The following is a 24,463-nucleotide window of genomic DNA, read 5'->3' as shown; positions in this document are numbered from 1 at the left end:
GGTTGTTTGTTTTACATATACAATATATATATATATATATATATATATATATATATATACACATTACTAAATATGTATAAATATACATTATTAAATATGTATATATAGTATATATATATATACTGTAGATATATACATATTTAGTAAATGTATTACATATCGACATATGTGTATATTTACCTAAACATCACATGTACCTTTTTGAAGCAAAAACCTACATTTCTCACCTTAGTTATTTATTCTATTTTGTACCAATTTTCTTATATTTTATTTTTTTAAGAAGAGTTACTGTCTTAGGATCAATGAAAATTGGAAAATAAACAACATTACAGTCTGTATATATACATGTACTGTATATAACATGTATATGTTAAAAATACAACACATTCAAATATTGATTCAAAAACAAAAAAGTTTTTGCCAAGGAACATTTGTTTGTTATTTTTCAGGGGTTTTTCCACTTGTGTCACCATCCTTGTGTAACTCTCTGACTAACGAGAATGAGTCTGGATCGTAACAACGCAGCAGATCAAACGGTAAATGTCTGATAAATGGTTTGAGAAGATCGTCTCATCATATATACTGTTCTCACGGTGTACTGATGAATCTGTGTACATTACTCTGAAGTATTCTAGGTTACATTTATTAGTCATAAAAACACAAAAAAAGTAGGAACATAAAATAAAGTCACAAAAAAGATTTTTAATTTATATTCTTAGAAAAACTTCAGTTTCTCATTTTTTATGAAATATTTTTACAGACTTTAGCTGAGGAATGGGCTTTATGAACACAATGTTTCAGAGGTTGGTATAAAGTCCCGTTCGACTCACAACTTTTATTGTCATTTTGAGCTATAAATATATATACATATATGTACTATATATATATATATATAAAACCATAGTGTTGGTAATTTAGACATTTTTTCTACACTTGCAATGTTACACTTGGTTGTGTGTTGACTACTAAAAAATTAGAATATTTATCTTTTTAATTGTATATTTTACTTTAGTTTTACTTGGATTTTTTTTAATTATTATTATTAAAATACAAAAACACCAACTTACTTTACAAGCGCCTTTAGCAGAATTACATGAAGGGCCTCATTGGCAGTCAATACAAATATCATTTATCCTGGTGATTACTGCCGCCCAGTGGATATGAGAGGAAAACCACGGGATGATTTGCTTAACGAATGAAACATCTAACATTGCTACTGTCAACAGTAGCAATGCTAGCTGTTTTAAAATCTATTTCAGCACTAAACTGTTCTCTTCTGTTCCACTTAATAAAACCTGTCACTATTTAGTGGCACTCAACTTACTTGTTCTGTTTCCTCTTCTGCGTTCGGGTAAAAAATCTCCCTCTGGGAACGAACATCTCTTTACGTTCCGGGAGATTTTTAAAGCTAAATTGTATAAGTTAAGATATTAATTAGCAACGGACATCAACGGATAATTTTGAATACAATTATAAAATACTTACATTTTTGCAAATAAAGGTCCTAAAATCCCTTCGTCGCTAGTTTTTGTGAATTTTGGATAGTTCAGGCACATCCGACGATGGAACATTCTGGAGAAATCACAGTACAAAAGGCGCCAATTTCCCCCAAATTGTGTTGCTAATCACACCTAAAAAAATGCTGCGTTGTTGATGTCAATTTTGGTTCGACGAAATAATGTTGTAAATCCAAAAAAAAAGCCTCCCTGCTGCCTCTTGGTGTATTTTCCAACCAGAGGTATTCCCACAGCAAAACACAATTGAATCGTGACTTGGGTTCATGACTCTAGTTTCTGGATATAGTATTTGCCCACTAGGGGGAGTCCAAAAATCACTAACCGAAGGGAGCCAACGTCTTGTCCAGTTTTTGTAGTGTTACGTTTCACCCCAGGTTAGGATGGTAAGTAATGAGGCTAAAACAGATAGGTTTGCAATGGAGACAGAACCAGAAATCTTGAACATGATGAGATTTTATTATATATACACACACATCACATAAACATTTAGGTAGATTGCCGCATTCACACCAAAATATTTCCCTTCATTTACATATTTGATTGTTTAAAGTGACTGACCATCCCCACCTTTTCTTATCACAAAATATAACCATACACTTACAATAATGTCGCATCACATAGGAAACATCTTTAAACATACAATCCTGCACATAACCTGTGGTTGGAGAGAGAACCAACAATGCAGCAGCTCAGGGGTGAAACTAGATTATTTTACAAGTTTATTCATACCAGCCACTCTTAAAAATAGCGTTGGAAGACTCTAAGTAACAGAAGTGATTTGTAGTGTCTTAGACAAGTGGTTCTCAAACTAAACTAAATAAACTAAAATTAAACTCATATAGTTCATTTACAGTCTTAGCTGCTCATGTTAGGCCAGTGTTGCTGTACTGGATTGTTGGTCATACCGGTGGTACTGGTGAGAGACAAATATTTACACAGTTTGAGAACCACTGCCTTAGACTCACCATGTATCACACTTTGCAGAAACAAACCCAGGAGAATTACCCAAAGTAATGACATAAAGGTTCCATGAAAATGAAATCCCATTTTTTAATATCTGTCAAATGATTCATATACATTTACTGAATGAAAATGTTGGAATACTATCAGATACAAGGAAGGGTTTCATCACTGTCTAAAATGTACTTACGTATACAAAAAAAAAAAGACTCTTGTATACACAATTTATGTTTACATAAAACGTTTCTCAGTCAGTGTAATAAATTTAAGGTCACTTCATTTACTGGCCCCGCTTATTCCACAGAGTTTCCTGCAAAAAAAAAAAAAAAATTATTAAATGAATGCAAGTTTTGAAACGGATCAAATCAAATCAAATGTAGCACTGCCTTACAGAGACAGGAAGATGTTAATACAGATCTTACCGTGCGTCTTCCTTTGTTGTATCTGCGAAGGCACAGACAGCCCTGTCTCTTTCCAGAATCTGTTGTTTCAAGGCCTGGATTTGGTCCTGAGTCGTCTTTTTAGTCTCCTCATGTTCAGCTACGAAAGAGGAAGAAGGAAGTAAAAGTGTTAGCACAGTATTCAAATCCAGTGTTCACCCTCCCAAAAATGATAATTATAATAATAACACAACTCTTAAAGCAAAGGGAGGTGACATTTGATAATTTGGTTAGCTGGTTGGTTGGTTAAACAAACGCAGATGTTCTGGAATCTCACTGAACAGGAAGCAACTACCGCAAACGTACGTGGCCTGTTTGCATAGCACATTAACAGCAATGCTCCACGTTGTCCTGTCACTATTTCAACACGTATCTCAAGACAAAGAGACCACCTACCTTTAAGTTTATCAGAGGTAGCTGTGATTTCTGTCTTCTTCTTTTCAGTTTCAGCCTACAGAGGGGACAAGTGAGGGAAAACAGGAGGGATGATGAGGCTCATAGAGAGAAATCAAACATATATGAGGTTACGTTAAACTTAATGAAAATCCACAAACAAATGTTTAAACTGTAAACGCTATTCATTTACACAAAAGCGTAAAGGAACATTAGGTAAATACATTAACATATGTTACCAACAAATTCCCAAAGTTCCCAATCCTATTTCAATCACTGAATCCATTTGTGTTCAGTGTCACAACCGCTGCCTCTTCTGCTGAGTTGTCAGACTCAACATCAGCATTAGGTCCAGTTAATTTGTCTGTTTCGTTGCTGATGCTCCATTACTGCTTTTGGCTGCATATGCAACAATCTTTTTCTTTAAAAAAACAAACAATCCTGTAGTGTGTCTTTTTCTTTTTAATGGCATTTTATTTATTTGAGTTCTTTATTTTTTTTTCCAATGATGCAGTAACAGTCATCCCTTGTCACATGTGTAGATGGTGCCCTCTGGTGGCCAGAGATGATATGCAGTATATTTTAATATATAAGTCACTTCATATAATAAGTAGTAGTAGTAGTAGTAGGACCAGCCAAAATACTGAGAAAGATTTTCTTAGTCTGGAACATAGAGTACGTGAAATCTCGTTATAAACACTTTCAAAAGTGTGAAAGTGGCAACAATATATATACAGTATAAATATTTCTTTCTGATGTTTATTAATAAAAAATGCATTTGAGGGAAAATATCAGGAAACTCCCAGTTTTGCAAATCCAAACATTGGTACGTGATGATGGTACTCCCAGACCTTTGTTAAACCATAGATTACATTAGATTATCTTAGATTAGATTGAACTTTTTAGAGGGAAAATGTGGGACCAGGGCTGGTGTTTGGGTTCGTTGGTCACTTTCTCTACATAGGCTTCTGTGTTAACTGAGTGCATCGACATCCTGATGAGAATAACTATGCAAACGTGTGTGTGTGTGTGTGTTTGCACACACCTAGACCTATTATGATTAGACCATTGTGGCAAATTGTGGTTTAAACGGCTAAACCGCTAAAATTTCCAGAACATTGATAGCAGGTCTTTAGTCAATGCAGTTGTTCAAAGGTTTCTGGGTTTTTGGTTTTTTGCCTTAGGCTTATTTGAACTTTTACTTATTGTTTATAATGCTGTTCAATTCAATTCTATGCTAATTTATTTGGTTTCAGAATCAGAAGTCAGAGTGTAATTCTATCCACTGTTATCGACAGAACTATCACTGGGTTTTAATGTGAGGTCAGGGTTAATGATTGTCTAGAAGAATCCTCTCAACAATACAAGTGTGTGTGTGTGTGTGAGTTTCTTTGATTTGTTATGAGGCTGGATGTTTTAAAGAAGGTTCAAATATTTAATCGTTTTCCTAAAAGTTTACAGCCGAGTGTGTGTGTGTGTGTGTCTGGGTCTTGCCTTCTCGTTGTTACAGGCCTGGAGACTCTCCTGGAAGGCCTTGGTGGATTTCTCAGTGTTGGCCTTCGCGTCGTTCAACGTTTTCACTTTCTCGTTGGCAGTGTTGAGCGCAGCCTTCAGGTCATCGATCCTCTTCTTCACCAGAGCGATGGCCGTCTCCTTCCTCTTCACCTCTTCCGTGTTCTCCACCATACGGGCCTTCAGGCTGCGAAGCTGCAGCTCCTGGTGCAGAGCCTGGTAAATCATGACGACCATCACGGCCACGCTGAGGCCGACAACCACAACCGCCAGCTTCATGTCTGGACCGAGACGAGGACAAAACTACTGCTGCTGCTGCTGTTGACGATCACCTGTGGTTCATTCCGGGTTCGACTCCGCTCCACCTGCGCCTCCTGTAGGTACCGTTCCACAGTGCCACCGTTTTCCTGTTTACAACCCGCTCTACCTGCTCGACGGGCAGGGCGTGTCAACGCACTGTCAATGTGTCAGTGCACCTGTTACCTGCCGGCACGCGCACGCGCAAACACCCCGTCTCTCTCAGTCTCTGACGGTAATCTGAGTCGCGAACACCTTCACTTCTTTCATGTTTAACGTTTCCGTGTTGTGACGTTGAACTGCCCATTCATTTTATGTCTGAACATTTAACTATAATCCTCCCACCGTCGTCTCCATGGTTCTGGTTTTTTTGTTTGTTTTGTTTTTGTTAGATAGAATACTTGCCCAAAGCAAACGTTTAAATATTTAGGGTGTGGTTAAGATCGAATTATAAACCAGCAATTCAAGCGATTTGTGTTCAGGAAGCAGTAATGTTTGAAAAATTAAAAACGGGTTGGTTTTTTAATGTCATGTAAGAGAACATTATAAACCACAAAGGCATATACATTACTACAAAATAATCTGTTGTTTTCTTTTGTGTTTCTTTAATTTTTAGTTTAATCAAAGACAGCGCTCGAACCTTTGATTTTTTTGATGTAAGGTCAGAGCGTTTACACTGTCACACCACAGATGATTCGTATTGTGTGGTTTAAAGCTTACATGTCACGCAGCATGTGAGAAAGATTTTTTTTTCTTTCAATACGGAGCAGGATGACACGTGTACCAACAGGTATGTGTTTCTCGCCTGTTTTTATTGGTGACTGATCCAAATGATGGAATTATTAATATGGGAAAATATCAAGAAAATTATACAAAAGAAAAACGTATGACCAAAACTACGGAATAATTAATTTTCATAGAGTCGGTTTTAGTTCAGAGAGAAACAATTTCTTTTTTTCCCGCAGGATGTTTTAGTGACGACATCTTTACTGACTGTATCAAATGTACGGTAAGTTTTCTGCGCATGCGACAAAATGTGAATAATCTTTCATCTAAAATGAACGAACGCGATTAATCAACAGCTTTAATTTGCAATAAAATAACTGATGCCAATGATGTGTAGAGAGCAGCTCAGTTGTTTTCAATAGACAATACAAGTTCTGCTTTGTAACAAAATACATATAACATAATAATAATTATGTCCAACAAAGTGAAATTATAAGGAAAGGTAAAGTATAGCATAAGAGTATGAGAGTATTCATGACATGTTAGCTACGGTACTTGAACGTGTTTAACTTCATTTATTTGCTTAAAGGTGTCAACATTTCTGGAGAACCGGTCTGAAGGCGGAATCAGTGCGTGAGCAACAGGGCGTGTTTGTGCGCAGACTTTGAGCCTGGTCCAATCCAGAGCACAGGTGAGCCAGCCTTCCACTCTGATTGACTTTCACACGGCACAGGAGTCTGCAGGACCATCGACCCATCCGTCCAGTTACCACCGCTCCTTCCATCCCCGAGGAACTGACGCTTCCTCGACGTGCAGGTGAAAATGAAGCCGTACCTGGTGTTGCCCGTGACGACAGTGGTGTCTGTGGCGCTGTTCGCCTACATGCGGTCGGCGGAGACGGACCGAGAGAGACAAAACAGGTTAATGAGGTTCCAGGATATCAAGCTCCGGGTGACCTACGACGTGTTGACGGAGTACGAGAAGGAAGCGTCCGAGGGCCAAGCGCCCATCGACCAGGCCAATGAGAAGCAGAAGAGTCTGGAGATGGCGGTTAACGATCTCCGGAATCAGAATGAGAAGGCGAAGCAGGAGTCGGAAGACTGCCTGCAGTTCAAGGTGAGGACGAGTCCAAAGGGGACGACTCGAGTAAACAAGACTCTCGGAAAGGCTCCGAGCCGGCACTGCGGGTCAGGTGAAGGGAAAGGAAGAAACGTCACGGTCGTTAGAAGAGGCAGGACTGGGTTGGGTTGACAACAAAACGTACAAACATAACAAAAAACGTAAACATTTCTTAGCCATTCTTTTAAGGACGTCTCTTTATTTATTTTTGGAATTTTTCTTTACTGTTATTTGGAATGAAACCTATTACGAATTTCAGATCAAAGCTTCAAAAGTTTTAACAGGTCTGCATTTAGTTTTTTGTATAAAACTGTAAAACATTTTCTGTGATAATAAAGCGGGTCAAAGCTGCTGAAGACCCCTGAGGGTCTGAACATGTTTTAACTAAAATCAGACCCATAACAAACTCATGTAAATAGAATCTTTCTTTCTCAAACTTTATTTATAACAAATCACTCTAACCAGAGGCCTCTGGGAAATTTGCATATACACACATACACATACACACACACACACACACACTGGGTTGATGTGTTTTCTTGTATCAACAGAATCCGTCCTCCAGCTCCACGTCCTTCTCTTCACTATCCCTGAGAAACCCTCTAACCCTCACCTGACCCCTGACCTAATTCTAATTCGTTAAAACATCCTCCTGATTCACAACGTCCGTGGGGCAGAGTGTGTTTGCACTAATCAAACTGAAGACAAACATTGTTCACACAGATGCCAAACCTGCCGTACCTGTCTGTCTCTGTCTATTTTGGCTGATCAGCCAGAAAGTCAGGCCTTTACTCCGCTTTGCTTTTGACTCTGATTCTAATCCACCGGCTGCGATCATGAGAAATATTGTGTTTTCCTGGTTTTTATAATACGGAGGACAGCAGGACAGAACTGTCATTGTTTGATGACGTGCAGCTCCTAATCCTCAGTAATACATTCTCCACGATTGCAGCGTGGTAGACTTAGTGAAGATGAACGTTCCTCTCACACGCTTGAGTTCTCGTTGCTGAGACTTTTGTCATCTGTTGCAGAAATCTTCAAACGACGTGCTGGTGTCTGCGCAGGCCGAATACAATAACACCAAAGGTCAGTGCGCACATTTCATTCCCTTGGTGTCCAAATGTAACATTCCTCATGTCATGTGAATTTTTATTTTTTATTTTTTGCACAGATTTATTCAATAAGGAAATGTCGGACTGGAACCAAGAAATAGAGAAACTGAAACAACAGCTTTCAGCCAAGAGTCCAGTTTGTGAATTTCTGCCCAGCCCCCTGAAAGTGGAGAGCGTAGCCAGGTACCACAGATTGTGTGTGTGTTTGTGCGCATGTGTGTGTGTGCCAGCATTATTAACACAGACTTTAGTCAAAACCGATGAATTGTTGCACTGATGATCAAACATTTTCTTCTTTTTGATGGTTACCTGTAGCAAGTTGTGCGGCATCGAAGTGGTCAAAGAGCAGGAGAAGAAAGAAGAGCCAAAGAAAGAGGAGCCCAAGGCAGAGGCCCCTAAAGCAGAGGCCCCTAAAGCAGAGGCCCCTAAAGCAGAGGAAAAAGCCCCTAAAGAAGAGGAGAAAAAGGAAGAAGAAGCCCCTAAAGCTAAAGAACCATGAAGACGCTCGGCAAGAGGAGTATTTCAAGCTAAAGCAGCGGTGAAGGCAACTGAGTCAAGATGAAGAGTTCCATCTGTAATAAAAAAGAGATTCCAACCGAGTTTTACTGAATAATACGGCACAGCCACACTGTACATATATATTCTTTTTTATTTATTCATGCAGATGAAAACAAACCAATATTTGGGATGAGAGACTACTATTTGGGAAAATGTGTGTTGGCCAGATTTTCACTTTTTTTTGTCAAAAAAACTCGGTAAAATGAAAGTGAACGCTATAGACAGAGATAGCATGTTTACCTTGTCCTGTCAGGTTGTGTTGTTGATTTGTATTTCCATTAAATAAAACATTGTCTGGTAAATAGTATTATTATTATTCAGTTGTTGTCTATTCTTTGTGATGGGTTTCCTGAGTGCAGTCAGTGGGAGGAGAAATCTGTTGATCATTTTGTAAAACGCAAGTTAAAATAAATTTTTTCTAATAAAAAAGCATCGTCAGGCAGTCTCAGTGCTTTATATATTCATGCCTTTTTATGAAATATAATTAAAGATAATTATAGTGAAGTCTTAGCTCTGTGACACATTATTATTATTTGTATTTTAGCTATTTATTTATCAGCTTTCAGCTATTCATTTTAGCTATTGTTAACTGAACATTTTCACCCAATCAAAATTAAATCAGTATTTGTGCAGTACTTCACTTTTATATTTTCATGTTTATGTTTCATTTATCTGTGTTGTCTAACCCTTTACAACGTTCCAAAGGTGACCGTGGTCAAATACAGGCATATCAAACAGAGATATGAAGCAATTCCAAATAAGTAGGTTTGAAGAATAGTATGGACTGTTGTGACTGTGAAACATGAAAATAAAGTAAACTTGCAACACCTGCAAATACAGGTGTGAGTTTTACATATATTTAAATGAAAGAATGATGAATGAAGTTCTTTGTAACATTCATGTACGAACAAATATTCCACCAACCGTCCTGTACAGCATAACACGCTTTACAAAAAAACCTAAACCAAGGGCCTCAAACTCCTGGACCACTATTAGATATCAATAATAATTTAAAAATAAAATAATTTAATTTTGCTCTTCAGACATTTTTTTAATCCATTATACTTCAGTTGGTAATTTCAGAAAAACAGATTTGTACTTGCTGTTGCACTGTATTGTAGTATTATACACAGAGGTGGTTACTTCAGAGTAATATTACTCAAGTAGAAGTAAAAGGCAGTCATCCAAATAATTACTTGAGTAAGAGTAAAAAAGTACTTGATGAAAAAAACTACTCAAGTACTAAGTAACTGTTAAGTAAAAAGTATAGTGATTTAAAACTACTCCTAGAAGTATTTTATTTAGAAAATCTTACTCAAGTAAATGTAATGGAGTAAATGTAACTCGTTACTATGGGGGGGATTTTATACAGTATATTTATAATAAATGAATGTGACTTTTTTCTAAAATAATATATGGGGGGGATTTTAACTTTAAAGTAGAAAACTGAAAAGCCAGTTTTTATTTATTTGGACCACATTAATAGATCGTAGATAGATATATGTGGACGTTAGTTTGACTGCATTTCTTTAGTGGGATTGATGCAGTATAAATACACTGTCTTCTTTTAATTGTGTCATGTTGTGTGCAGCGTCGCCTCACTTTGGCCTCGCTTCTCCATCCATCTGTGGCAGATTGAAAAAGTTTCCCCCAGGCTCAGAATTAGGCAATCAGGGTCCCATCATTCTGCCCCAATTGGCTCGCAAGGTCAACGTCACATATGAGAGGAACGGGTGATTGGTAGGCAGGGTGGGGGTAGACAGGGGGGGGGGGAGTGGACTGATGCCTGTGACATGGACGCATTAAGATCCTTTCATATCTGATGTGTACGTTTACGGTAATAAAACTAAAAACAGTGACATGTTTCTGCCTGACAACATATATAAACAAATATATGACATAATAATGTACTTTTCTGTCACACTGGTAAAATGGAGGTCTGATAAGGTCACATGTACGGTACATTGTGTCTCATCCTGTGTCAGAGAAAAGGTCACCTTCACTGTCACTGTTCTACGACTGAACACCAACTTACATATAACAATTTACAATGGGATTTAAACCTAGACACCTGAAAAAAAAAATATAATATATATTTGTTGAACCTCAGATATACAGTTTTTACTTTTTTCAAGAGTCACTTTTATTTTTATTCTTTCATATAAACCAGTAATAATCAACTCGTGACCCTTGGGCCAAAACTGGCCCGTTGAACTGTGCGATGCGGTCCAAGACTGGACTCCAAAATAAACATCAAATAGAAATGTTAGACACAAATGGGATTTTTTGTGATTTTATTTGAGTGTCCGCTTCCAAGGTGTCGCCCTCCGACAAATATTTTTGTTGATCCCTGATGTACACTGACCCCTCCCAACAGAATAACTATGATACCAAATGTCGCCCACTCTTTATATTTACTCTTCATATACTCTTTCGACCTGTGACTTCTACAGGTGTTCGCCGTTGAAGACAACCGTGCACAAAGTTACAATTAAATTCAAGAAGAACTGCAGGGACAGATATGTGACCAACGTGGGGTATTTGCCCTCCCTCCAGGCAACGGGGTATTTGACTTTGCATGTGTGTGTGTTTTCGCAGAATGAACATCACAACTATCGATCGGACAAATGTGGGGAGGAAAGGCTGCAGGCCACAGCAGATAATCAATACACCTCTAATGACACTACCCTCAAAACACTGCTGGGGTTATATATATAAATGCTTCTCCATCGTCTGCTCACACACAGATCTGGAGTGTGTACACACTACAGCTAGGTCTCGTTAAACACAGCGGTTCCTGTTTGTTTTGTGGGTTTTTTTGTTTGAGCTTTCACTCACCATCTCCCTGGGAGGACACTGGAACACCATGTATGTAAGTATATTTTCTACTCTTCTTCACATGTGACACTGGAGCACAGTGTGTCATGGTTCACCTTGTTACCGTCGCCCCAGGGCCCGAGGTCATTAGTTACAGGTACATTCACACACCAGCAGAATGTAGTTTGTGAAGCCCTTCCTCGGAGGTTCAGTACTCTGCTGTGACTCCGGTGTGGAACTGGTTTTTCAGGTCCACTCCCGCATTGTCTTGTCTCCAACACACTGCCCCACTTGTGTAAATTAAGTCTTGAAACAAACGTAGAGTAAAATCCTCCCTTGTTTGATCTAATGCCAATGATCTTTTCCCTCTGTCACAGGTGTTCCTCATCTTCCCGGACACAGACTTAGCCAGAGGCTGTTTGATATGTTTGATATTCGGTTGTTCTTGTTTGTTATCATGTCAACTAAATATCAGACATATTCCTACAGAGTCTGGCCTTCTCGTCCAGTCCTCCGACGGCGCTGCTTACGAGCCACACTGTCAAAGGTTCAGGTAAATGTATTTGGACAGTGACCGTTGTGGTATATAAATATTTAAACAGAATATCACATCATTAACAAGGCAAAGACAAACATGGACAATAAGTTAGAAAATGTTTTAAACCCAGTTAAATTTAAAGGTTTTATTACAATGTTTCTATTTTAAAACATATTAAATGATTGTTCTGAATTATTAAAAACTATTTTCCTTAAATAAATAAAAATTAACGCTGATGTTACGTTGTCTTGTTGTCAAATGAACGCTGATGTTACGTTGTCTTGTTGTCACTTCATTACAGTACAAAAAAAAAATCGTATTAGTGAACAGTGTAAGCAGAGAAACATCCTGCTCCTAAAGGCAAATAGACTCTTGATGCTGTTAACCAGGACTGATGTCACAGTCAGTGTCCTGTTTGGACACCGGGGGCAGCCTTCCCTCAACTATGTATTTCAATGTACCAATATGACAGTTAATGATCCCATGTCAGGGTCAGGTGACCCTGCTGGCTGGGATACACAGCGCTGAGCAAGCATGAGTTCACTGTAATCCCAGTTTTTTTTATTTGTTTAGATCAAAAGTACAGAACCTGCTAACTCTTTAATTCTCAAGAAAGATGATAAAATGTATGGTGAAAAGGCGGATCAGAAAAACTGTCTGGATCCTCAGGGTGAAATTGCTGAAAGTAAAAGTATAATATAATATAAACAAAGCTGTGTACTTATTGCTCCCCCTTATTTTAAGTCTCACTGGAACATCTAGCTGTGCCATTCCATACGGACTCATCTCCTTTGCATGAGAAAATCCAAATAATGATTTACTGAAGACACAAACAAAACCTGTGCAGCTTCATTAGCTTTTCTCATTTAAACCCACTTACTTCCAACATAATAAACCATTCGCTTCAGCTATATATTTATATACATATTTTAATGATCTGAGTTTACATAACAGGGTTGCAGGAGGGCGTCATGGCCGATGAAACACCCGACTTCACCTCCACAGACTACTGTAATTCAGTAGCGATATTTGATCACAGCGTCCTATTGTGCGTAAGCGTCTGAGGAGTAAATGTGAAAACAATGAGGCAGTGATTTGAAAACTCTCCGAGTATATATCGCGTTCCTTTTAGAGAATGTGATGGCAAAAAAATAAGAGCTACGAGAGTGTAATTTGAGGTGCCAGCACAGAAGGGTTGGGTCGTGCTGCTTCATATTTCAAATAGTGTTGTTATGAAAAAGCGTGAAACCAGCCAGACAGGACAGGAAACAGGTCCTACATAAAATACTGGGTTTCCCTTAAAAAATAAAGAAGACCCCCAGACAAAACCCTTACCACCAGGGAGACCAGAACCCATTGTCTTTCAGGTTCAGTTTACACCGATTTAAATCTCTGATTTGAATCTCATGTCAAACCTTTTTTTTTTTTTTTTTTTTTGCTGTGTTTACTGAGGTTTTGTCAGGAGAGAACAGTTATCTTTCCAGGACAATCCACTAAACACTGAAAAGAGTGTTAGAACGTTATCTGAACAATCAGGGAGTCCTGTTCAAACAGAGCCCGGAGCTCAGAGCAGGAAACACGAACACCAAATATAAAGAACCGACAGAAATGAGACAAAAAAAGCTCATATATTTAATATACCTGATATATGGTATGGTGTACTGCACTAAAAATAACACTTGGTGAATATTAGCTGCACCCTCACAATACTGTTTTTTTATACAATATATATATTTTAGATATATTTTATGAGCAGCAGAGTGATACAAAGAGTGATAATAAACTGAGCAACTCATTTTTAAATTCAACATTTTTTAAAATTGGGAAATATATATATCTTACCTTTTCTATTGACAGATAACGGCTTAAAGATCGTGCCTTTTTCCAACTCTATAACTCAAAATGTTCACCATCAAATATGCCCTAAGGCAGGTTACTAGTGAATGTCAAAGTTGTATCAGTTTAAATGCGTCCGCCTTATCAGAAAAGGTCCAACATTTACGTTTGAGCTTACACACACACACACGCAGCTCCCGTGCAGGACAATAGGCCACTGGCTGATTATATTGGTGGCGTGCATCTACGGCTAAGGTCAAAGGTCACCCTTTGAGACAAATGTTATCTGAAAGGCTGCACACTGTATACTCTGGGGGCAATTTCTGAGGATCACCACGTGTGGGCATGACGAACACAAAGCCTAGAATAGTAAATAATGAGAGGTGGACAAGAAAGTCATAAAAAAGAATGAGCAGAGTGCTAAAGATGTGTGTCTGTGGTATAAATATGAGGGGCAAATGTGCAGTAGGAGCGGGACTGGCACCAAGGAAGACGCAGAGAGAGAGCACCACAGGTGGAACTGACTGGATGACCACAGCGAGACGGTGACTAAAACCAGAAGACTCCGAGATTCAGAGTAGAATTCCATCTTACTGGAAACCACAGGTAAGACACAACCAGGAGTTCATAACATCTGATAATGAATTCCGTGCCTGTTCTCACTCATCCAGGACGTCTGCTCCTAATCTGTGATGGTTTTGTTTCAGACATGGCAGACACAGCAGGCGTACTCCTGGTACTGTTGCTGGTCCTCAGTGCTGGAGTGCCGTGTAATTCGGTGTATAACAGCGGGGAGTGCTTTTTCAACACTAAAGGTTTGTGTTTGGGATTAGTTTCATCGACCAATTCCTCTAACTGCACGTGCTGATGATCAGACTTTCATTTTCAGGGAGCTGTGATCACATGGGACAGACGTATGGAATTGGAGAGAGCTGGATCACCGACGACTGTTTCCAGTGTGTCTGCATGGAGCCCTTTGGAGTAGGATGTTGTGATTAGTGAGTTTCCTTTAACGACTTAGAAGAAAGCAAATGACCATCTGACGTGAAGCTAATGAAATATTAGAGCAAAAAAAAGAGAACTAAGACTCTATTATAACATTACTGTATATACTGTAAAAACTGCATTTTTAATGTCTTGTTTAATTTATATATTGTCTATTTTCAAGCTCTACAACTTGGAAATCCAATATAGTAAAATATACAAAACTCAAAACAAAACGATTAACTAAAAAAAAAGAAGAAGCTCCTAACGAGTAAAAAAATAGTTGCCAAAATATTTTTTAGACGAGTCAAAAAATAGTTGCCAAAATATTTTTTAGGGGAAGGGACCTTTCTCATCTTTTACACGTGTCTAAATGAGTGTGATGTGATGTGATTTTCTCTCTTTGCCCCGCAGTGGATCTAAACCTGTTGACTATCCAGACTGGTGTGAGATCATCCGGAAACCTGACTCGTGCAAAAGTGTCGCGGTGATGAGAGCCAATCATAAACTTCCATGTCTCTGGGGACGAGGACGTCTTAGAACAGCTGCTGGTCAACCATGGAAATCCAACAATGACCCTATGTTTTGATTTGAGCAACGGCAACAATTGATGTTGTTGAATTGATGAATAGCGAGTGATTACAACCTTTACTTAACTTTGTTTTTATTTATTTCTAGGTATTTTTCTCAGTGTTTCTGGTCTATTAAAGAATAACTCGACTTCATTTTGTGATGTTGTTTTTACAGTATCAAAATAATCATAGTTTACAGGATAATACAGACATGTAGGTGGGAGTGATTCAATTCACATTATTTTAATCTACCAGAATATGCTAAAGATTATTTAAGGGTTTGGTATGTATGGTTAGCTTGGCCACAGTTGCTACATGTACGGTTCGGCAAAAACACATCGGATAGCATGCTATGTGCATATTGTCTTTATTAGAGAGCAGTTATTTTCCCCTGTGGCCGGGATCAGAAGTAAACACAGTAAAGCATCGGAATAGTTGAATCGAGGGGCAGGGATTTTTAAATGTGTACTTAGCACCATCTATCGGCAAAAGAAACGAAGCACTACGCTTAATGCCAAAATTACAAACAATCTTCATTTTGATATCAGATCACCAATTTCAATTGTTCTTTAAATAATATTCTCTCTATTTAAATAACAGTTCTTCAAAAAAACAGCACTTTTGCTTAAAATTATCCTCCAAAATTAGCTTTGCTAATTTTTATGGCGCTATTTGTTTTTAATTTGGACAAATACATAAATGCTATTTATCTCTCCGTCAACGTGTAATTGTCTCTACAGATACTACAATTATTTACCGAATTGACGTTGAAGCATATTTAACGTAGTCACGTTTAGTAGCTGTTTACAGTTAAATACAATACAGTTTTATTTTGAAAGTCCAAGTGGCGGCGCAGTGTTTCAACGTCATCAGTTGGCGCGGTGTGAGTTACCACTGGTATTAGTTGTACTGTGATTGAAGTTTATTATTTTATTTTATTAAACGTTGTGGCCTTTTCTTTTTGACGCGCTGAATGACAGCGACACAGACGGAAGTGAAATGTGGATACTGACGCCGCTGCACTCCGAAGGAGGTACTTCATTAACTCACTCACTGTTTACTGTCAACGTTTACATTTTCTAAAGAAGCCACTGAAGTTGAACTATCGCTAAACCAGTGACGTGCGTTGAGGTGTCATGGCTGCTGAGGCACTGACTCCTCTGGAGTCAGATTTACAATTGTAAGAACCGAAAAGAGCATCTTATTTCACTATTCGGACATTACCCAGCATGCACCGGGTAATGTGATCCCATCAGGATTCCTCTTTAAATGACATTTACACCAACACAAACATATACACAGGAACATATCTGTCCCACCAAGAACGTTTCTTTTATAGAAATGGATCCAGTGGATTCAAATTTACTGTAAACAAATTAAAGTATAGAGAAGAGTGCAGCACACATTTAATTGTGTGCCTTCAGTAAAAAATGCAGTTATTTTTCAAACTTTAAATTCTGCTGCTTTAATCAAATGTTGTATATCAAAATAAGAATACATTAAAACAGTTTAGGCCAAAAATGTAGTTATCAAATATATATTAAAAAATTCTACCTACTCCCATCTTATTTTCAAAAAACAATAACTTTTTTAGCCTTACCTTCACTTATTGAAGTCCATGGTTGTATCTCTCGGTTTTCCCATTGTAGACGCTGATGTTTAGGGTCCGTTGCTCATCCAATGGCAAATCGATCCTTGAATATCCAAAAAGTTTTTAAAGAAATCTGGCTTCGAATGTGCGTGGCTGATCTTTCGTGTCTGCCGAGGCTTCTTTGTAAATTATCCAGGTCACAGTGTCCCGAGTTAGTCCAGACGTCATCACACGATGAGAATAAAAGGCAAGGAAAGCAGTGAAGGCGGTTACAGGACAGACACACAGCCAGTCTTTTCATTTGTACCACTCCATTTAAAAAGAACGACTCTTCTGCCCCGTAGTTTGAAGCACACATTTTAGCTGCGGCGTTGGTCTTCCATCACTTATCACCTTCTGTTTGGACCGGAAGTCCAATTTTGAGAAATGTTTTAGTCATGAAATACAATCCATAGTCATTCAGATCAGACAGAGCATAAAAAACGCTGTTCTTGACCAACTTCTTGCTCTAGCTTGGCGCCGACTTTCAATTGCCTGTTAAAGCCAGCTGGAGAGCGCCTGTCAGTTCACGTACGACCCCTTGAGGTGAGGCAGAGTACTGTTTGCCTCCCCTGCTGACTTTTCTTTCCACTTTCTTGTACGAAGATACGCACATCTATGTTCATGTACGGTATGTGGTACCTTTTGTCAGTTACATGAAATAAGGACATTCTCCCTGCCTCCCTCAGGGGGGACCCACTATCTCGTGGTGTAAAAACGCCGACATCCTTCTTGCCAATGACCAGTCCATCAGCAGGTCTCATGCGTCCCTCAGAGCTACTGACCAGGTAAGAAGAAGAAGAAGAAGAACGTGGTGTCAGCATTTTTTTGTTCACTGACCAAAAATGGGACTACTAAGGTATAAGTTCGGATCGAGCAACATTTTGATAAATTGCTAATACAGTACTGGGTGTACCTTGTGGAAAACACCAGGTTTATACCATTGTTATCCACACGATGGTGCTGTTACTTAGGTTATGCGTATTAGATAGTTTTTCTCCATGGATAACTGTCCATCCTCAGTTAAATTTAAATCGCATTCATTAATAAACCAAAACATCACCGTCAGGAGTGGATTTGTTGTGTTTTTCTCCTAGACTGTGACTTTAAAAGACACCTCCAAGTACGGAACCTTTGTCAATGGTCAGCGTATGACAGAGAACACAGCAGTCGGCCTAAAGTCAGGAGACCAAGTGACTTTTGGAGCCTTCAACAGCAAATTCAGGTGTGAGACGGCAACAAACTCTGGTCCTTTTTGTAACTCCACAAAAATCTTAAAATCTCTACCTGTATCACATTTCCCTGTTCTGCTGTGTTTTTTTCCCAGTTTGGTCTTTCTGAAGCCAGTTGTCTGTTCATCGTGTTTGGACAATGGTGACAAGGCATCCTTGTCGAGTGCTCTGCAGTCTTTGGGAGGGAAGCTGGTGAACTCCTGGACTCAGGACTGCACCCACCTGGTCATGAATACAGTTAAAGTCACCATCAAGGTTCTGACGTCACCATGAAAACCTTCATGTTTATTTACGTTTGTCCATAAATGTGTGCTGACGTGCTCACCTGTTCTTCTGACCAGACCATCTCTGCGCTCCTGTGCGGCCGTCCCATTGTGAGGCCAGAGTTCTTCTCGGAGCTAAACAAGGCCGTGCAGAAGAAGCTGCCACTTCCTGGAGCAGAAGGGTGAAACGCAGAACATTTACCCCTCCGTGTAAACACATTAAAGACTTGGCTTTGAGAAAACCCATCTCACCTTTAATGTTGTTTGTTTCTTAAGCTTCATCCCTGACATTGATGAGCCCAGCTTGAACAAAGATGAAGTCAACCTCACGGTGCTTCCAGTTCGCCGACAGCTTTTCGCTGACAAGACCTTCGTTTTCCTCAGTGCCAAACAGGTTTGTTGCCTTTATCTTTTGTGGCATAATTTAATGTGTCATTATCCTCAAACTGGGCCACACGGTGGATCATGTTTGCCTTGTGCTTGCCTTACAGCAAAGTCCCTTTTGTTGGTTCAATCTTGTGTTGTTCTGTGTGCAGTTTCCAGAAATTGAAAAAGTTTCATTTAAAGTTCATTTAAAAAAAAAACCCAAAAACATCAGTCCGTCTACTAACTTAACACTTACTCGTCTCTAAATTTGAGCATTTATTGCAGTGTTAATTTAAGTGTATTTCATATATATTTTTCTCCTGAGTTGGGATGACGAAGCTCTTCACTCGTTATAATGAGAGCTGACTCCTCACTGTGTAATTGCCTGTTGTTGTTTTTAAGTCATTAGTCTTAAGAAATGACGGAGAGACACGTGATGTTGTTAGCTCCGTGTTTATCAGGCGATCGTCAGTAACCAGGCAGACAGCAGCCTCAGGTCCTCAGAGAGAGACGCTGCTCCAGTAAATAGAGTGGAATGAAGTGAAGCAGGAGACAAGTTTTTCATACTCAAAATCACAACTTGATAAAAAATATATATGATAAAATATTTGTATATATGTATCAAGAGAAATATAATATTTCAGCACAGCTAATGTAAGGAAAGAATCAAACATCTCTTTGATGTACATGGATGCAGCATCATCATCATCATCCCATGAAAGGAATGCTTTTTAAAATAAATTAAATATTCATGGACCAGTGGAATGGTTTCGGAGCAGCTCTGGTCATAACTGGTGAAGGAAAGAATGTAAACATCAGTGTCAGTAAACAATGCTGTCTGTTTGTCTTTGCCTTGCTGTTTGCAGCTGAAGCGTCTGAGCACAGCTGTGGGTTTTGGCCGAGGTCAGAGCCGGTTGCTGGAGGAAGGCTCTCTGCCCCGGGACCTGCTGGAGTCGCCACAAAGTTGTGTGGTTGATGCCACAACAGGAAGTGCCCAAACTCTGACTTCCTCCGCCGCCAAGTGGGCAGCCTCTGTGAAGAACATCGTTCAGAGGTCTCACACACACACACACACACACACACAGCACAGGTTTAATTCTGCGGAGTGACCAGTAGGAGATGACCCGTTCGTTTCTCCAACATAGAAAAGGCCTCAGAGTCATCACAGAGTCTGAAATTGGATTGGCGGCCATCTTTGCCTCCTGTGACAAATACTGTAATCCAAGCAGTCGGACCCCAGAGTCAGGTGGGAGATGAGTCCCATTTGATGTTATGGACAATCTCTCTAGATTATTTTTTTTAAAACAACAACTTCGTCCTCACTGCCCACACTGATTTGTGTTCCAGAGGCAGCACTGCCCCTGGTGGCCAGACTCCCAGGTGCTTCACTGTCTCAGACCGTGGCGGTGGATGAGACCGTTTTACCAGCAGCATCACAAAATGTCACGGTCTACGCTGTGAACACAGAGCAGCCTGAAGGGTAACAGTTGATGCACGATGTTTGAATTAATCAGTGGGCGATGAGTTCCTAAACTTGGCACTTTCTCCCTGTTGTTTGACTTCTGTGTTTTTGTGTGTGTTGTCCAGGTTGGACGACTGTAACGCTCCTGAAGTGACAGCAGTAGGAGAAACGCCCGAAAAGAAGCAAAAGCAGGACATGAATGTGTTCGGTGCACCCAGAGTCGTGTCTGACAGGCTTCCATCTCCGCCTGTCGTGCCTGACACGCTGAGCGTCCCGTCTGTGGACAACACAGAGTCACAGAAGAAGAAGTCGCTGTCCAGACTCGGAGGTAGCCGCGGGAATAAAGTGATGAAAAATGCAGCAACGCTCTGGTTTCTCCACTGAATACTGAGTTTGAGTTTGATATTTAGAAATGATTTTAAGGCAAACAGTAAGATCAAATGTGTTTTTTTAGGAAAGGACAGTCATGTTAAATCCTCTTCGTCTTCATCCTCCTATAATGTGGACGTTTGGATGAAGACATCTGCACCGAAATCATCTCCACAAAAAACTCCAGCACAAATCTCTCCTCAGAAACAGACGACACTGACCAACTTCTTTCAGAGAGCCAGTAAAAAAAGGTAAAAACTGTAAACATTTGTTCAAATCATTTCAGGCGTTAATATTCAGACATGATGTTAATATGAAGTATATCTGTCATTTTCCTCGTGTTTTTTTTATTTTATTTTTTTTAAACAAGGCCTCTCGACGATGAGTTCTCCACAGTGATGTCAGAGCCAAAACGACCTGTTCTGGAATCTTCCATCAGGGAGAGACAAGAGCCAGGAACTTCACACACAGCTAGAGGAACACACTCCACGTCCAGAATCTTCTCTCCAGCTGTGTCTCAGTCCTCACTGGGGACAGAAGCTGATTTGTTCACAAGACGTTCACGTTCTCCAGAGCGTATCGTTCAAGAGGAGTCACGGAGCAGAAAGAGGAAGGAGATGGAGGAACAGATACAGATGGAGGAGCTGGAGTCCATAATGTCTCAAGACATGGATGTGATGGACGACTGGTCCCCAGGCAACCGAGACCAGCCAACACCGCTCAAAGGCCAAAGTTCAACTTTACAGAAACACAGTACGGTGGAAGCTCAACCTTCAAGCAAGAGGTCGCGTGTGACTGTGGAGGTCGGAGGAGACGCCCAGCAGGCTTTGGTGGAACCAGAGAAGAAGAACCAACAACAAAAACCTCAGCCATTTGTTGTCTCTGTTAAGAAAGAACTGACAGTCGCATCAGAGAACAAAGCTCACACGTCCAGTGGAGCTGCAGACGCCGCCGCCAAAAACAGAAAACAAAAATCATCTTTGATCGAGGTGAGGAGCAGAGATTCTGTTTTGTTTGCTCTGGCTTTTCTTCTTTGTCCAATCACTGATCTGAGTTATGGTTTTTACTCCAGAAGGACATTGAAGGTCCGATTGATTGTGAAGAGAAGATTAACACACCAGTGGAACCAGTGAAGGTCAAACAGGAAGTCCAAGTGAGTGCTCTGAAAATATGCCTTCAGTTGGATTGAACTCCTTAAATCCACGTGTCGACAGGAGATCTTTGAAAAGCTCCAACCTTGATGTGCTGTTTCACAGGATCCCAGGATTGATGAGAACCTTCCTAAAAACCTGCTGCTGGTGGAGTTTCGATCCCTCACCGTGTGTGTACCGTCCCGAAACCAAGCAAAGCAGCCGCTCAGCAACAGCCACGCCAAGAACTTCAAACGTTTCCGCAAGGTCAGACTTTGACACAGCTAAAACAGAGCAGTGGAAGCAGATTTATTTTTTATTTTTTTTAAAAAAGTCAGGATTGATTTTTTCCCTCTCAGTGCCGAGTTCCCGCTTTTTTTTTTTTTTAAAAGTCAGGATTGATTTTTTCCCCTCTCAGTGCCGAGTTCCCGGAGTGGACGGATCAGCAAAAGTCATTGGACAAACCGACCTGCTGGTTCACAATAGGATTCAGAACATGGAAGTGAATGAGTGGTTGAAAGAAGCAGCTGAGGTAACTGTGATCCCTCTGTCCTCCGTGTCTGTCCTCCATGTCTGTCCACGCTGTACGTCACTGACTGAAGCTGCTGTTTGTTTCAGGAGGAAAGTCAGAGCCGACGGGACCAGACGTTAGGAGACGACCTCTTCAGGTGAGAGACGGTGGTTCACGTTTGTACCACAGTAGGTCCAGGAGATTCAGACACAAAGTCATGTTGGTTTTGTGTCTGAATCAGAATTTCAACTAGTGCATCTCATGAATAATAATGTAATATTACACACCATAAATAGTACTGAAGTATTGGGATGTAAGAAATCATCCATACACTGAAATATCTCCATATTGATACTGATACTGGTATTGATACAGCACTGTACTTATTGAAAATTAACCTATAAAATCTTAACACTAATGGCTAGCCATCAGTGTTAAAAATGTCCATTTTATTTAAGCCTGTTTCAAACCCACTCTTTAATGATTATTTATAGATTGTTTTTTTTATTTAGTAATAATTTCTTCCATCCTCCTGTTATTAAAGTCCAGTCCAAGGTCAGGACGTGCGTCACTGTTTCAATGCTGATTCTGTTAGGGTGGAGTTAGTGTCATCACACTCACCTATGTCTCTGATTAGTCTCACTCCTGCCACCTGGTGCCCTGGGTAGATATACTGTAGCTCCCTCCCTCACTCTGTCTTGGTGGGATTATTTTGTTCTGCGTGGACGTCGTGGAAGCAGATAGGACCCAAATGTGACACCAGGGAGACTCTCTTCAGGTGCAGCGTGATTTATTTACAAAGTGTGAATTAACCAAACAGGACGAGGCAAAACTCTAAGTGTGACTTAACCAAACAGGACGAGGCAAAACTCTACATGACATGGACCACAGCAAAACATAAACTACAAGGACATGGACTGCAGCAAAACATAAACTACAAGGACATGGACTGCAGCAAGGCATGGACAGAACAGTCACGACAGCTACAGACTCAAACAGCACCATGATCCCCACAAGACAGAGTGAGGGAGTGAGGGAGGTATATATACCCAGGGCACCAGGTGACACCAGTGAGACTAATCAGAGACACAGGTGAGTGTGATGACGTAAACTCCACCCAGCAGACAAGACAGGAAGTAAGAACAGACGGCCCTAACAGATTCAGTGATGAAATCGTCAAATCAAATTGTTACCATTCTGCAGCCGTCGTCGTTATAATCAAGTGCAGACACAAACTTCAGCGTCTGAAAATTATGGATATGCCCGTGTGCAGCTTCAGCCGGACCAATCGGGACGTGACGAAATGATTATGTCATTACCGGTCGTCAAGGCAACCAGTGACGTCAGCTGCCAACTGTGTTTTCTTTGACTAAGCAGAAAAAAAAGTACAGTGTGCAGCTATACTTGTGAGGACCATCCTTTATTTTATTTTATTTAGAAAAATGTTCTAGAGATTATATTTAGGGTATGGATGAAAATTAGACATATTTTTTTTAAGTTTACGATTACGATGACGGGGTGAAGTGCTCATAAAACACCAAATCCTCCCTCTGTCTGTGGAAGTTTACGATTACGGTGACGGTGTGTGTGTGTGTGTATGCACACGTGTGTGTGAGAAGGGGAGAGGGTCTGAGCTGTTTGATCACCGGCTCATGCTCAGTCAGTCGTGCGGAGCCGGGAACAGATTCTGCTGCTAAGAAAACAGTGCTGTGTTTTTTGGTGCGCTGAGACCAAGTTTCCAGACGTGTTTTTTCACCAAGTCTGTTTGTTTTAAGCTGTTCAAACACAGTTTTACAGCAGTTCATCTGGCCTGTTGTCTTGTTTGTTCAAAACCTCCTGCAGGACAGTGAAGGATGATCCACGAGGAATGTTAAAAGCCCATTCTGATATATGCTCTGTGTGTGTGTGTGTGTGTGCGCAGGTACAACCCCAGCAAACTAACCAGGAAGATGAAGTCATAAGAAGCTGTGGAAGATAATCCAGAACAAGAAGACGTCCATATACAACAAAAAAATTATGTTCTTTTGTTATAAACGTGATTATAACAACACTATAATGTCAATAATCAGAACACGGAGCTGATGTCGACCCTGATTTTACTGTTCTGTCACTTCTCCTT

At 40.0% G+C, this 24,463-nt stretch overlaps 5 protein-coding genes across 11 annotated transcripts in view; 3 read left to right on the top strand and 2 right to left on the bottom strand.

Annotated features, from left to right (window-relative positions):
- rorc (RAR-related orphan receptor C) overlaps nt 1-1,800 on the bottom strand; it is a 23,382-nt gene extending 21,582 nt beyond the window's left edge. For 2 of the 3 annotated variants that reach the window (XM_008323055.3, XM_008323056.3), the window contains exons 1-2: nt 1,486-1,800; nt 1,325-1,408 (exon numbers count right to left, since the gene is read on the bottom strand). The gene's annotated coding sequence lies outside the window, so the exon portion shown is untranslated. The remainder of the gene's footprint in view (nt 1-1,324; nt 1,409-1,485) is intronic. The other variant, XM_017037574.2, reaches the window with a different exon arrangement.
- Nucleotides 1,801-1,957: 157 nt separating this feature from the next.
- On the bottom strand, nt 1,958-5,636 carry LOC103388169 (RUN and FYVE domain-containing protein 4). Of its 2 annotated transcripts, XR_003051563.1 has the most exons (5): nt 4,805-5,636; nt 3,314-3,368; nt 2,900-3,017; nt 2,693-2,787; nt 1,958-2,662 (listed from the first exon to the last, which is right to left on the bottom strand). XR_003051563.1 is itself a non-coding variant. In XM_008323057.3 (4 exons), exons 1-4 carry the CDS (start codon nt 5,099-5,101, stop codon nt 2,754-2,756), a joined length of 504 nt encoding a protein of 167 aa, XP_008321279.1. In that variant the 5' UTR covers nt 5,102-5,636; the 3' UTR covers nt 1,958-2,753. The 2 variants fall into 2 exon arrangements, 1 of the variants encoding a protein (XP_008321279.1); XM_008323057.3 differs by having other exon boundaries at nt 1,958-2,787.
- Nucleotides 5,637-5,804: 168 nt separating this feature from the next.
- Nucleotides 5,805-8,941, top strand: LOC103388170 (FK506-binding protein 4). Of its 2 annotated transcripts, XM_008323058.3 has the most exons (6): nt 5,806-5,909; nt 6,085-6,128; nt 6,435-6,961; nt 7,996-8,050; nt 8,136-8,259; nt 8,392-8,941. In XM_008323058.3, the coding sequence occupies exons 3-6, from the start codon at nt 6,668-6,670 to the stop codon at nt 8,573-8,575; spliced, it is 657 nt and encodes a 218-aa protein (XP_008321280.1). In that variant the 5' UTR covers nt 5,806-5,909; nt 6,085-6,128; nt 6,435-6,667; the 3' UTR covers nt 8,576-8,941. The 2 variants fall into 2 exon arrangements, with proteins under 2 accessions (XP_008321281.1, XP_008321280.1); XM_008323059.2 differs by lacking the exon at nt 6,085-6,128 and having other exon boundaries at nt 5,805-5,909.
- Nucleotides 8,942-14,133: 5,192 nt separating this feature from the next.
- On the top strand, nt 14,134-16,113 carry LOC103388171 (prostate-associated microseminoprotein-like). Of its 2 annotated transcripts, none has more exons than XR_003051558.1 (3): nt 14,134-14,431; nt 14,533-14,640; nt 14,715-14,853. XR_003051558.1 is itself a non-coding variant. In XM_025061735.1 (3 exons), the coding sequence occupies exons 1-3, from the start codon at nt 14,466-14,468 to the stop codon at nt 15,396-15,398; spliced, it is 459 nt and encodes a 152-aa protein (XP_024917503.1). In that variant the 5' UTR covers nt 14,134-14,465; the 3' UTR covers nt 15,399-16,113. The 2 variants fall into 2 exon arrangements, 1 of the variants encoding a protein (XP_024917503.1); XM_025061735.1 differs by adding an exon at nt 15,224-16,113 and having other exon boundaries at nt 14,134-14,640; nt 14,715-14,823.
- A 1,615-nt stretch (nt 16,114-17,728) lies between these two features.
- Nucleotides 17,729-24,389, top strand: nbn (nibrin). 2 transcript variants are annotated; one of them, XM_025061733.1, is made up of 16 exons: nt 17,729-17,799; nt 18,109-18,236; nt 18,339-18,498; nt 18,585-18,688; nt 18,783-18,900; nt 19,739-19,926; nt 20,018-20,118; nt 20,220-20,352; nt 20,460-20,662; nt 20,789-20,954; nt 21,074-21,692; nt 21,779-21,856; nt 21,960-22,100; nt 22,252-22,365; nt 22,452-22,501; nt 24,266-24,389. In XM_025061733.1, exons 2-16 carry the CDS (start codon nt 18,163-18,165, stop codon nt 24,303-24,305), a joined length of 2,289 nt encoding a protein of 762 aa, XP_024917501.1. In that variant the 5' UTR covers nt 17,729-17,799; nt 18,109-18,162; the 3' UTR covers nt 24,306-24,389. The 2 variants fall into 2 exon arrangements, with proteins under 2 accessions (XP_024917501.1, XP_008321318.2); XM_008323096.3 differs by having other exon boundaries at nt 21,776-21,856.
- The last annotated feature ends 74 nt before the right edge of the window (nt 24,390-24,463 follow it).

The sequence above is a fragment of the Cynoglossus semilaevis genome, chromosome 13 (assembly GCF_000523025.1).
Source record: "Cynoglossus semilaevis isolate Cse_v1.0 chromosome 13, Cse_v1.0, whole genome shotgun sequence".
In the NCBI taxonomy this organism is placed as follows: domain Eukaryota; kingdom Metazoa; phylum Chordata; class Actinopteri; order Pleuronectiformes; family Cynoglossidae; genus Cynoglossus; species Cynoglossus semilaevis.
This window is presented reverse-complemented; position numbering and strand designations above follow the sequence as displayed.

Coding starts and splice junctions, on each gene's coding strand:
- LOC103388169 (XM_008323057.3), bottom strand. CDS start 5,101: ATGAAGCTGGCGGTTGTGGTTGTCGGCCTCAGCGTGGCCGTGATGGTC. Junction 3,369..4,804: donor AGGCCTGTAACAACGAGAAG/GCAAGACCCAGA, acceptor TCCCCTCTGTAG/GCTGAAACTGAAAAGAAGAA. Junction 3,018..3,313: donor TACCTCTGATAAACTTAAAG/GTAGGTGGTCTC, acceptor CCTCTTTCGTAG/CTGAACATGAGGAGACTAAA.
- LOC103388170 (XM_008323059.2), top strand. CDS start 6,668: ATGAAGCCGTACCTGGTGTTGCCCGTGACGACAGTGGTGTCTGTGGCG. Junction 6,962..7,995: donor AAGACTGCCTGCAGTTCAAG/GTGAGGACGAGT, acceptor CATCTGTTGCAG/AAATCTTCAAACGACGTGCT. Junction 8,051..8,135: donor CGAATACAATAACACCAAAG/GTCAGTGCGCAC, acceptor TTTTTTGCACAG/ATTTATTCAATAAGGAAATG.
- LOC103388171 (XM_025061735.1), top strand. CDS start 14,466: ATGAATTCCGTGCCTGTTCTCACTCATCCAGGACGTCTGCTCCTAATC. Junction 14,641..14,714: donor GTGCTTTTTCAACACTAAAG/GTTTGTGTTTGG, acceptor TTTCATTTTCAG/GGAGCTGTGATCACATGGGA. Junction 14,824..15,223: donor GGAGTAGGATGTTGTGATTA/GTGAGTTTCCTT, acceptor TTTGCCCCGCAG/TGGATCTAAACCTGTTGACT.
- nbn (XM_008323096.3), top strand. CDS start 18,163: ATGACAGAGAACACAGCAGTCGGCCTAAAGTCAGGAGACCAAGTGACT. Junction 18,689..18,782: donor CCACTTCCTGGAGCAGAAGG/GTGAAACGCAGA, acceptor TTGTTTCTTAAG/CTTCATCCCTGACATTGATG. Junction 21,693..21,775: donor AAAAATCATCTTTGATCGAG/GTGAGGAGCAGA, acceptor TTTTTACTCCAG/AAGGACATTGAAGGTCCGAT.